Source organism: Ursus maritimus, unplaced genomic scaffold (genome assembly GCF_017311325.1).
Source record: "Ursus maritimus isolate PB19 unplaced genomic scaffold, ASM1731132v1 scaffold_9, whole genome shotgun sequence".
Lineage (NCBI taxonomy): Eukaryota > Metazoa > Chordata > Mammalia > Carnivora > Ursidae > Ursus > Ursus maritimus.
In genome coordinates this window covers 47,561,446-47,574,758 of record NW_024427107.1, presented here as the reverse complement: position 1 = coordinate 47,574,758, position 13,313 = coordinate 47,561,446, and the positions used below count along the sequence as shown (strand labels likewise).

Here is a 13,313-nt window from a genome sequence, read left to right as displayed (position 1 = left end):
CTGTTCAACCTCTCAGCCACCTTTTCCCAATCATTAAATGCTCCCTGGGCAAAGAAGCTCCAATTGTTGGGGCTGGCAGGGTGAATTTCTTTCTTCTCCCAGGTCTTAGCCTGGCAATTTCTCACTGTCTTACCGTTTTTTAAAATGTTTTACTTTAATATTGTTCTTTTTCCCACTTCCAGGAGTGAAAGCAGGGTCCTGGGTTCCCTTTGCTTTACCCCATCCTTTAGGTCTTCCACTGGCTTTAAAAAGTACGGTAAATATGGCTGTATAATGTATACTCTGGGAAGAAATCGTAACAGATGACAAATAAGAGTCCTGTCTTCTATTTTTCCAGTAAAAAAAAAAAAAATGCTTCTGGCTTATTAGTTATGGAGCCACTGATCTAAAAAATTCTACCACTTCCTGGGTCAGGACCACTAAAAATAAGCACAGAATACTCTACAATCTCTTACACAGAGAAAATTTTATTACTGGAAAGATCACACAATGTTTTTGTATACAAAGTTCAAAAATGTGGAAAAGTTAATATTTACATTTTCCATACAGTACATGATAATTTTCTTTTTATGCTTAATAGAATGTTAAACTGAGGAAAAAAACCCCAAAGCATCAGAAAACATTGTTCAAGGTATAACACTTAACTGGAAATAAAATTAAGAAAATTCTTTAATATTTTAAAGTATGCTATATAAAATACATTTTATTTATCATGACTACATTTTTCCCCATTTGATTGGCACTAATATTGCTAACACTTTTTTTAAACATATATTTAAATGTTCAGCAAAATCCTATATAAGTATAGAAATGAATTCTACGTAATGTCTGACAAAGATAGTGTACAAAATTTAGTATTCTAAATGTTAAAAAACAGTTAAAACAGAAGTACAAGCAACTATAAATGGTCATAAAAATACAATCTTGAGTGGTCATAAAACATTTTTTTAAAAAGAAATCAATTGCACTTGGCTTAATTTCTAACAGAGTAACATTTCATCTAATCCTTCAGGACATATTATTTAAAAATGTAGAAGGATCATCGAGCAGCATAATACAATCAACACTGGACATCAAGCACCTTATTTTAGTGGCATAACAGATGTATGAAATTCCTAAAACAAAAGGACTTTATAAAATTCACGCAGGGAAGATAGAGTGGAATAAGCAGGTTTATTTTAAAGCTGAATTCCTATTATAACTCCTTCTGTTGTGTCAAATATTTTTTATACCATAAAAGAATACTATTTCTCCATTTTCTTAGGAACTCCGTGTAAAAGCTGCCAAAGTAGTGCGAGCACATGAGAGTAACAGAACGATATTTGAGTAGCGCTTCCAGGATTCCTAAAAAAGTTCAAGTCCATATACACTTATTTTCAAATATATAAAAAAAAGATACAAAGATAAGTTTTAAATACTTTAGCAAAGAAATATCTTGATTTTAGACCATAAAAGTGAAACAGCATATACCACATCTTAAAATACTTTTAACAAGAGTAGAATTTTCATAAATAGAAAAGGAAGATTCCTCTAACTCCCTCCTCCCACATAGGTTGAAAAACTATTATTCACCTGCACATTTCTGCTTTCTGAGTATACTGTCATTGTTAACCTCTGTGCGGAATGAATCCTATTCTCGGAATCTACCGTTGCCAGTGTAACAGCAGGCAACGTGGCTGTCAGTGCAAAAGAACAGAACGCTGATGGTAAGACAGGTGCTGTCCTCTCCAGTGTAGCACGAATCCCCTTCTCAGCAACGGGCGAACCTGTCTCTCACGTATCGGAGGGACCGCCGGGGCCCTGCTCTTTGCTCCCTGCCGAAGCCGAGTGAATGAGCAGTGACGTGGAGCCTCTCGGGCTGCCCGGCTCCGAAGAACCAGGGGCCTGCAGGCCGCTGCTCTGCGCCGGGCCCGTTTCGGTGACGTCACTTTGCGGAGTTAGCCTAGGTAAGAAGACGAAAGGTGATATGCTAGGACCAGAGCACAAATCGATGCCTACTGTCTTTACAACTGCCACCCGTTTTCCATGAGTTTGACTCCCAACCAACACGCACCTTTATCAGAGCATAAGTAACTAAAACTATGTGCACCCTGACACCTCAAAATACAAATACTTCATTTTCAAACACCGTTTTCGCTAACGTCAGAAACCGCATTTAGCATCGCCCGTGCACGGGCTGAGCACGGCGCAGCCTGGGGAATACAATTAATATGGCAGGATTCTGGCCCTTGGTTTAGCAAGTATTTTATTCATCTCCCACCAAGGATGAGACATGGTGTAATTCCAACACAAAGATGGAAACACAAAGATGAATCAGACCTCAGCTCCGCCTTTGAGGGTTTACAGATCTAGTGGAGTTTTAAAGGCATATATCTAATTAGAATCCAGTCTGCAAAAACTGTTACGGGGACACAAAGAAGGCGCACTTGGTCTAGTTTCGGAAGAGGGAGGTGAGACAACCTTGAGACCTAAAAGTATTTAGCTATCAGCATTCTGGCTAATTCGATGTTTACCTGTGTTTGAATCACCTATGACCATTTGGAAAAATTCATTAATATCAATATTCTTTCATGTTCAGAAAATAAACATTTTATAATCATCTCCATATAAAATGACAAATGCCTTTTAGTACTATGATACAAGTTACAACTGAATAGCCTCTATTTCAGAAGGATTTAAACATTAACCCAAATATACACGCAACACTTAACAATTACCGTAGAAACGAACATCACTTTCCTATTTGAACAACATTCCTGAAGGCTCTTTTCCAAGCTAAGAATCGAACTACCAAACAGCACATTTATAGTCTGAACCTCAACTTCTTAAACCCAAACTTCCTTGGATTAAGTGTATGAACATGTCATCTCCTAGAATATTTTCTTTCCAGATGTGCTATGCTTTAATAAAAAGTATATAATGCAGGGGCGCCTGGGTGGCACAGCGGTTAAGCATCTGCCTTCGGCTCAGGGCGTGATCCCGGCGTTCTGGGATCGAGCCCCACATCAGACTCCTCCGCCATGAGCCTGCTTCTTCCTCTCCCACTCCCCCTGCTTGTGTTCCCTCTCTCGCTGGCTGTCTCTATCTCTGTCGAATAAATAAATAAAATCTTAAAAAAAAAAAAGTATATAATGCAGTATTCAAAGCGGTCCCGATTTAAGAAAACAAAATCCACGCTCACCTTCCTTCACTCCGCATACTTTCGGATACGCTGATCTTATCATTCCCATTGCCGGCCCGGCCTCTCCGGTCGGCCTGTTCCCCACAGAGTTTGGAGCTGGATGCCGCTGGGGAGGCCGGCTCCCCACAGTCCTGTTCTCTGGATCTGGGGGTGCTCGCTTCATCTGCTCTCACCTCTCTCACTGATGTCTCTGGGGAGGTTGGTATTTCTGTCATAGTCTCTTGCCCTAAGTAATCGTGGTTGGTGATCGCCACCGAGGAGGCGCCATGATGGGCGGCAGCGCCTGTGCTGGTCCCCATGGATTTGGAAATGACCTTCAGCTTATGCGAACTCGGTTTGTAGTGCTTCTTTTTGTGTTTAACTTTAGAATTATGCTTTAAGAAGAACTCACATGACTCCTGTAGAACTCTTCGACTTTCACTGATTGGACTGTAAGAGAAACCAAGGAGAGGGCTGACTTGGTAAATGTTAAGTGTTATCGAGAAGCCAAAAAGCATATCCCATATCTTATACCAAAAACCCTTAGTCAATTAAGTTAAAAATTCTAAACCATTTATAGTTACGAAATCTGAGATTATAGATACTATGAGCTATAAGTAGATTGTCAAGTGAAATCTTTTTTGCATACACTGTTAGTTACCTTTGTCGGCCTAAGTAGATTGGTAAGAAATTAAAGAAGCCAAACCAAAGGATGAGGACAAGGAAACTCAAAGCAGCATAAAGTAGGGACTATCTGTGTGTCACACATAAATATATCAAACATAAAAGTAAACCAGAAGAGAAAGAACATAGAATGGTTGTCGTTAAATTTAATTGTTTGCTTTCTAACATTAAAGTTAGCAAGTTATACTGAAGTGTGAGTATATAAATATGGGATACATAAATAATAATAGGGCAAAAAAATTAAAGTGCAGTTAAATGCAATTCTTCAGTCAGGCTCCCTTCTCCCTCAGCTTCTTCCCCTGCTTGTGCCCGCTCTCTATCTCTCTCTCTGTCAAATAAAATCTTAAAAAAAATAGATGCAATTCTTCAGACTTCAAAAACTTAGAAAAGATCTATAGCTCTGAAATTTTTACCCCCAAAAAGTTTATTAAACCAATGGGGAATAGTTGAAAACCTATACTACACTGTTGACTGTATAGAGCATACAATGTATATAACCAAATTGAACTATTTACTTGCAAATCTCCTATATTATTATAAAATACTACATAAGGTTAAAATTTTACCATCTTAAGCAAGGCAAATAAGTGATATTTTAAGCCAGCACTATGTGTAGTAAAATTTAAAGGTAGTAAACAATGATCATACAATATATTTGAATCATGCTCTCTAGATTTCCTTACATATATTTGATCTCATTTAATCTTTTATCACTGATAAAATAATTAAAATTTAAAATGCTTCACCCAAAATAATGAATCCAGTGATAGCATAATATTAATAAGCTGTGTAAAGAAAATGCACACTTTACAAATCTTTCATTCATATTTCAATAGAATAGTATAGATCAAAGACTATTTTAACGAACGCCAAACAAAATAAAGTATATTTCTCTAGAAAAAAGATTTCCAAATTTGATGTAATAGTTGACATAACGAAACTCCAGTACAATGATGACTTGAATAGTTCCTTGGTATTTGTTCTATTTAATTTAAAACAACATCAGATAATTCAATAGCTTCTTACTCTCTCTTACGATTTCGTTTAAAAAACCCAGCCCATTCCGTGCAGGTCTTTTTGCTTCCAACCCAGAAGACGGCCGAGATGCCAACAATTAACGTCATCAGATATTTTATCATAAATAAAGCCAATTCTGGTCGAGTTTCTGTTTTTGCCTACAAAAAAAAATGAATAACAATTTCAGTGATACATTTTAAGTGGAAAGAAGTCTATATAGTCAATGTAAAAGCTGAATAAAAAATATAAATCTTCAGTCTGTTTTATTATAAAGTGCTTGACATAGCATAATATAATGAATAGTGCTGCTTTAAGTATATTCTTTACTAAAGTTCTGAATGAAGAGCTTATCTGTGTATCAAAATACATAGCTAGAAAGGAAAAACACTTAAATATATTTAGAAAGAATATCCTAAATCTTGGCTTGATTTCCCAGCATTTTTTCCCTATAAACATAGCAGCCTCTTAAAATTGCCAAAATATCTGGCTTTAAGAATTCATCTACTTTCCTAAACTAAATCTACCAAAAAATTACATTTAAATTCATTGGAACAACATAGTATTTTCGAGTCTTTATGCATTGTTGTGTTTTTAAAAATTTGGTTGGTGAGAGTGTAATAAGTATCAGTTCAATACAGTAAAATAAGTTCTGTTTTTATAAGCATATACGAAACAAAAAATTGTAAGATGATATGATCAAATTAAATATACCCAAATATGGTTTCCCCCCACTAATGGAAGAATTAAAAACAACTCCCAATTCAGCAGGAGTTGACAGACCTGTTCTTCTGTTTCTGTTCCTCATTATTATTTATCTGCCTCCGCAACCGAATTTAATTTTTAAAAGAATAGCAAAGGAGGCACTTTAAGATTGTAACCAAAGTCTAAACTTGAGGAAGAATTCTTGAGGCCCTGACTCCAGTTTCTTCTAATGCCCAGGGAATCATTCCCTCTGTCCACTGGATTTTCTTCTGAAAAATCTAATGTCATGTTCAGACTAGCTGAAGTGTACTTCCAGGGAACATCCTCTATGTTAAAGTTAAATACTGAACTACTACAGGGGCTCCTAGGTGGCTCAGTTGGTTAAGAGCCTGCTTTCAGCTCAGGTGATGATCTCAGGATCCTGGGATCGAGCCCCGTGTTGGGCTCTCAGCTCAGTCAGTCTGCTTCTCCCTCTCCCCACTGGCTCATGTGCATGTGCTCTCTCCCCCTCTCTCTCAAATAAATAAAATCTTGAAAAAATTAGTGAACTAATACAAATGCTCTTTACCTGATAAGGACATGGGATGTGGTACTGACGACAGTGGTCGGAGACCCAGGTTATCTCCCAGGTGATCCTGTTCACCTGCTCATAGACGTAACATCCCAGAAGTGTCACTAGTGGCACAAGATACAGGCCACTAAAGACTCCAATCCGAATCATAAATTTCTTTAGTTTCTCTTGGTTCCGGCCATCATGTTGTATAACTTGTCGAACGTGATTTAAGGAAATAATGCCAGCTAAAAGAAGAGACAGCCCGACAAACACACAAAGGCACAGTGGCAGGAGCACAAAGTAGCGAGAAGCATCCAGGTCATAAAGGCCCACGAAGCAAACGCCACTAATGTTGTCTCCTTCAACTTTGTTCATAGCAAGAAGCATCACGGTCAGAAAACCTGGTATTCCCCACGCAACGGCATGAAACCACACCGCTTTTTGTTCAATGGCTTCACAACTCCATTTTCTTCCTGCCGCTAGGAACCACGTAATGGTAAGAATCACCCACCACACCGTGCCGGCCATTGTGAAAAAATACAAAAACATAAACAGAACAGTGCAAGCCTTATTCTGAGAGCCCAGAACTACTGTGTCCCCGAGTTCTAGCTTCTCATCTGCCTTGTTGCAGGCTGTGCGATCGCCTAACAAGAATCCGATAAAGTACATCAGGGACACGATGCTGTAGCAGACGGAGTAATATATAATTGGTCTCTCTGGGTATCTGAATCTTTTAACATCAATTAAGAAAGTAAGGAATGTGAACAGAGTTGCACAGAGACAAAATATTGAAACTATCCCGATAAAACTTTTTGCAAACTCCAGCTCATCACTTTTAAAATACATGTTAGGGCATGGAGGTGCGCACTGGTCAATTCCCAGAAACTTATAGCCTTGTCCCCCAGAAGTCTTAAGATGCCTTGGACACCAAAACCCAATGTCTCTTTGAACTTCCTCTGCTTTCTTCTGAGGACCAAGAAACTGTGTGTGTGGATCAAAAGTTACAGGAACGGTCTCATCACAGTATTGCAACCTGTAGAGATTATAAAAACTGAAGTCAATGTTTTTACTGATTCACTATTTTAATGCTATGCTTTCCAGCTCTAAAGTATTACCTGATGCATTCATAATTGATGGGAAGACACACAACCTGGATAAATTATAGGTTGGACCTTTGAAGTTAACTAAAAACTTGTAGTTGTTAGTGAGCCCCCACCACGCTAACATATATTTAATACCAGGCAAGTGACTATGAAAATTCCCTTACTCAGAAAATGATCAATTAATAATTTTTATTTTATAAACATTTTTTTTAAAGATTTTATTTATTTATTTGACAGAGAGAGAGACAGCCAGGGAGAGAGGGAACACAAGCAGGGGGAGCAGCAGGCAGAGGAAGAAGCAGGCTCCCAGCAGAGCAGGGAGCCCGATGTGGGGCTCGATCCCAGGACCCTGGGTTCAGGCCCTGAGCCGAAGGCAGACGCTTAATGACTGAGCCACCCAGGGGCCCCTTGTAAACTTTTTTTAAAGTAAGTTCTACACCCTAAGTGGGGCTTGAACTCCCAACCCTGAGATCAAGAGTTGCATGCTCCACTGACTGAGCCAGCCAGGTGCCCTAATTAATAATTTTTAAATAATTTCTGCTTCCAAGACTAAATATCTAACAATTTATCCTAAAAAAAAGAAAGAATTTATCTTAACTAGTAGTCTCCAGACAAAAAAGTGCTGGCTTGTCTGTTTATAGCATTAGAAATACAAGACTTGGGGAAGTTCACTTGTTTTCTAATGCCCACAAAGGAGCTCAACCATATGACTAAGGTTTGACAGTTAAAATTGACGGAAATGAGACCCTTCCCTCTCCTGGACTGAGTTCAGGTGATCTCTACATTGTTAAAGGCGAGAAGATCACCAAGAGGTAGACTGGGGACCAGCTTAATTCTCATCACTACTCTGTTTCAGTTTGGCTGGGGTTTTTTTAATTGAGGTATAGTTGACATACAATGTTGTATGAGTTTTAGGTGTGCAACATAGTGATTCAACATTTATATACATTGACAAATGGTCCCCATAGTAAATCTAATCACCATCTGTGATCAACCATCTAATCACCATCTAATCAACACAACGTTATTGACTATATTCTCCATGCTGTACATTGTACCCCATGACATATTTATCTACAACTGGAAGTTTGCACTCTTTGCCTCCCTTGTTTATGGCAGACCAGAGTGATATACACAGGCATATTTCTATTTTGTGAAACCCTTTACTACACAGGTGAGTTTCTACGTACCAGTATTAATTTAGAGGGTCTATATAGTTTAGAAATTAGTGTGGGTTTTGGGTCACCTGGGTGGCTGAGTAGGTTAGGCATCTGATTTTGGCTTAGGTCATGATCTTGGGGTCCTGGGACTGAGCCCCACGTTGGGCTCCCTACTCATGGGGGAGTCAGCTTGTCCCTTTCCCTCTTCCTCTGTCCCTCCCCCTACTTGTGCTCTCTCTCTCTCTCAAATAAATAAAATCCTTAAAAAAATAAATTAGTGGGAGTTTTTCAGAAGAAAGCTATTTATTTTTTTTTAAAGATTTTATTTTTAAGTAATATCTACACCCAACGTGGGACTCGAACTCATAACAAGATCAAGAATTGCACGCTCCACCAGCTGAGACAGCCAAGCACCCCAACAAGGAAATGTTTAAAATATGCTTTAGATATAGATAAGAGTAGCAATTAATAAAATAGTTTGCCCACAAAAAGAACACTATGTATCTACCAGCATTTTTAAAACTTAATATTATGTCAGTTTTGCTTTCTAGCTTTTGGGACCCCTTTCTGGTCCTATTCTCTTTTCTCTCTCTCCAGAAATACTCATTACCACAAGTTCAGTTTTTATTCTCCATATGCATTAAAATTTTTTTTTTACTATGTGATTTTCTAACCATTGTGTTATATAGTATGTTTCACAGGTTTTGAATTGTATATAAATGACATCATACTATATATATTAACCCACAGCATTCATTTTTTACTTAACAGTATAATTTTTAGATTTATCCATGTTTACAGGTGTGGATCAACTACATTAATTTTATCAGCTGTATCGCAGTGTTCTAGTGTGTAAGTACCTCACAATTTACCAGTCATTCTACAATGGACTTTCACTTTTTCACTTTTTTTAAAAAATTAGGAATAATGTGACAATCAGTATTCTTATGCATGATTCCTTGTTTGTGTGAAAGTTTCTATAGAAGGGGATTGCCTAGAATGTAAGGTATGAGCGTCCTCTACTTTATATATTATCAATTGCTCCTGAAAACAATTATCTGCCGGAAGTATACGACTGCCACAAAGCTTCTATACCTTAGTCTACAGATAAAGACACAAAAAGATAGACACAGCTTCCCAGCTTTATCATGTGGGGTCTCATTATATCAGCAGAATATTTCAAATTGCAATCCCCCAATGTCTAGAGAATAGGAGACAGAAGTAATGAATCAAGGTCAAGGTGCAAAAAGGTCAGTGAATTGATAATACGTTCATTTCCCCCCAGTCTGGGTCAAAGGCACCCTTACATGTTCTTGGAGAACTGTGTACTTCTCCTTTGTTGGATCTAGTATGGTTATAATTTTACATTTATTATTATAATTACTTGATTACTATCTGTTCCTCCCACCCCACTATAAGTTCCCACTGCAAATCTGTTTTTGCTCACCACTGTGTCCAAAACACTATCACCACAGTGGCTGGCATATGTTAAGTGTGCAATAAACATTTGTTGAATTAAATAATGAAAGCCTCTTACAAACATTCTAGAAAACTAATAGCAACATTAAAAGATAGCTTTCCGTTTTGGTAACTTTCAGTTGAAAACATAATTTACCTGTCACATTCAAGTTCCTCAGGCCATCGCATACCAAAGGTGTCAATTAATTTTTTGCAATCAGAATAAACTTTCTCACAAAAGTTACGACAAGGTGGGACCACATTAATCTGTTCTGTGCAGGCTGGTACAAAAGCTTTGCAAAGGAAAGTTTCGATGTTTGGTGAACATTCCAAATTTGCAAGAGGAAGAAAAGGCTATTAAGAAAAACAGAAGATGAGGTGAGAAAACATTTTAATAACAAATGAATGGAATTCATTTAATATTTAAAGTATATACATTTTCACTTACTTACACTCCAAAAGAACGTCTCACTCTCAATACAAATTTTTTCACTTTTATTTATTAATTTGTTTTTTAACTAATCTCTATGCCCAACATGGGGTTTGAACTCATGACCCTGAGATCAAGACTCATATGCTCTACTGACTAAGCCAGCCAAGTGCCCCTCAATACAATCACATTTTAAGGAGATAATTTCAGTTAGTCTGTTAGACTTATGAACCTTTCATATGCAATGGAACATTATTATTTTATTCAACTATACATTTTTCAAGAAGACATGCTAAATCAAATCAAAAGTATGAGTTGATTGCTAGGTAAAATAAATTATGCAAATATTCAACTTATAAGTATATAATGGAATACCCTAACACTGTACTGAGCATTCTAGAGAACGAAAGAATGTTTGGGGCAGAGGAAGAGCATGAAAAAGGCGCGAGGATCACTAGAACCTTGTCCATGCAGGGCAAGCTCAGCGTGGCTAGAATATGAGGTCAAAGAGGTGGTGTTAAGGGCAGAGTAGAGAGAGGTGAGATTGGAGAGGTACGCTGGGCCTGATCCTGGAGATCAGGAATGGCATGCTAAGTTGTCCGGATTTTTGAAATTAAGGAATGAAATACTTTGGAGAGTTTTAAAAGCAGGAAGTATCTCTAGAGTCTGACAGCTGAGTTGGAATGCTAGTCCCTCACTTACTGGCTGTGTAACTTTGTCGGGTTAACGTTTCTGTGCCTTAGTTTCTTCATCTGTAAAATGGCAATAATAATAGTACCTGTTGCATAAGATTGTTACGAGTACAGAGTTAATAAATGTAAAGCACTTCAAACAGTGTCTGGCATGTAGTAAGCACTCAATAAATGCCAGTTATTGTGATGATTACACTGTAGAGAGTGCAGATGGGTTCTGGATAAACCTGGCACATTAACCATGTATGTTTACCCCCTTTCCCTCCTCATGCTTCCTCACTAAATTATAATAAAGGGGAAAAAAGGCACTAACCCATCAGTAAGTGAACAGAAGCGATCACATTAGCATATCTGACTTTTCCAATGACAAAAACAACAAAAAAGAAAGCCCCAGGCTTTCCAAGATGGAAAGCTATTAGAGGAGTGGAAAGTGGCTTAATGGGACACAGGGTGGACTATGAAGAAGGAGTGGAGACATTCAGATGACAATGAGCTGATGTGCTCTAAATAACCCGAGAGTCTGTTCTTTGAGGTACCAAGTAGCACAAAAGGCTACTCTCACCCTACGCCAGCCCAGATGATTATTTCATTCTACCAGGGTTGTTTCCAGGAGAAACGGAGCTGGAGATGTTCTGCACTTGGGGCGTCAAGCACAGGACAGAGATAACGCACAAAGAGAAAAGAGAGGGACTGAATAACAGTCTACCTACAGAAACATGAAGCCTTCACCTCCCTGTTCCTGTTCTGTTCAGGCATATACCTACCACCCCCATTCTTCGAAAAAACTCAACAGTCTTGAAGAGACACACTGACAATGAAAAAGCCAGTCGAACTTGAGCTCACCCTACAATGAAGCCCACAGGTAACAAGCCCCATTCTTGCACACACAGCTTTTTAGGGCCCCGCACAAATAAAAACGGGTAGCCAAGGATCGTCAGACATTTGAAGAAAGCCATTCACATCAAAGGGTGACCAAAGCAAGCAAGCAGATAATTGAATATTTGGAGGAAACAGAGATTATGCAGGGAACAGAAGAAAACAAATCACAGAACAAACAAAAACCTTACTATTGTAAATGAGAAGTTATTGCATCCATTTAAAAGGGACAGGATGCTATGGAAAATTAATAAGATAGCTCAAATAAAAAAAAACCTCTACAGAAGGATTAGAAGATAAAGCTGAGGGAAGAGATGGACAATCAGAGAGAAAATCCTCCCAATCAGAGGATCAGTCCAAGTGTCCAACACATGACTAAAGGAGTTCCAGAAAGAACAGAGAAAATGAGGTATGGATGATAGTCAAATAAAGAATATAAGAACATTTTTCAGAACAGAAGGGTACTAGCTTACAAACTGAAAAAGGTGGCATCGCACTGCAATCTTACTATTAAAACATTTCTGGGCTAAAACTTCAGTCAATTTTCTTTTCTTTTTTTTTGATTTATTTATTTGACAGAGAGAGTGTGAGCTGGGGGAGGGGTAGAGGGAGAGAGAGAGTCTTAAGCAGACTCCATGCTGAGTGCAAAACCCAACGTGGGGCCCAATCTCATGACTCTGAGATCATGACCTGAGCTGAAATTAAGAGCTGGATGCTTAACCAACTGTGCCACCCAGGCGTCCCCAGTCAATTTTATTTTACAGAGATCTCTCTCATATTCTTCTCTCTTCCAACCCCTCCAATTCCAAACCCTATGCTACAGTGATTATCCCATCAGACAAACTTGTTCTATTATCACCCATCATAAACAAAACAATAATACCTTTCCTTGACTCCATATCACAATCCCCATCCAGCCATTATTCCATTTTTCTGTTCCCCTTTATAGAAAAACTCCTCAAAATAGTTGTCTTTACTTTCTCTAATTCTGCTCTTCCCATTCCCTCTTGAGCCTCCCTCCAATTGTCCTCACACTTCAGTGAAACTGCTTGTCAGAGCCACCAATAAACTCCATATTGTCAAATCCAATAGTCAATTCTAAGTCCTCATGCTACTAAACTCTTAACAATATTTTACACAGTGGATCCTGCCTTCCTTGTGAAACACTTTTTTCAACTGGCTTCTAGAATACAAATTCTCCTGGATTTCTACCTATCTCATCGCTGTTCTTTTTCTGATCCTCTTCCGTTTCCCAATTTTAAATATTGGAGTACTTGAGAGTTCCATCCTCAGACCTCTACCTTATCTATACTCACTCCCCAGGGGAAACTCGTCCAGAACTATGGTATTAAATACCAACTGTACATGAAGGATTCCCAAAGTTATCTCTGGCCCCATCTCTCCTGTGAACTCTCTACTTGATGACCACCTGCTTCCTGGAGAATTCCACTAAGCTGTCCACATGCATCTCAAACCCA

The 13,313-nt window shown here is 38.3% G+C and overlaps 1 protein-coding gene across 2 annotated transcripts in view; it reads right to left on the bottom strand.

Moving 5' to 3' along the window:
• Window positions 1-449: 449 nt before the first annotated feature.
• Window positions 450-13,313, bottom strand: part of FZD6 (frizzled class receptor 6) — a 37,477-nt gene continuing 24,613 nt past the window's right edge. For both annotated transcript variants that reach the window (XM_040626124.1, XM_040626125.1), the window contains exons 3-7: window positions 9,995-10,191; window positions 6,132-7,149; window positions 4,871-5,019; window positions 3,182-3,610; window positions 450-1,942 (exon numbers count right to left, since the gene is read on the bottom strand). In XM_040626124.1, the coding sequence (XP_040482058.1) occupies window positions 1,774-1,942; window positions 3,182-3,610; window positions 4,871-5,019; window positions 6,132-7,149; window positions 9,995-10,191 (1,962 nt within the window). In that variant the 3' untranslated portion in view covers window positions 450-1,773. The remainder of the gene's footprint in view (window positions 1,943-3,181; window positions 3,611-4,870; window positions 5,020-6,131; window positions 7,150-9,994; window positions 10,192-13,313) is intronic.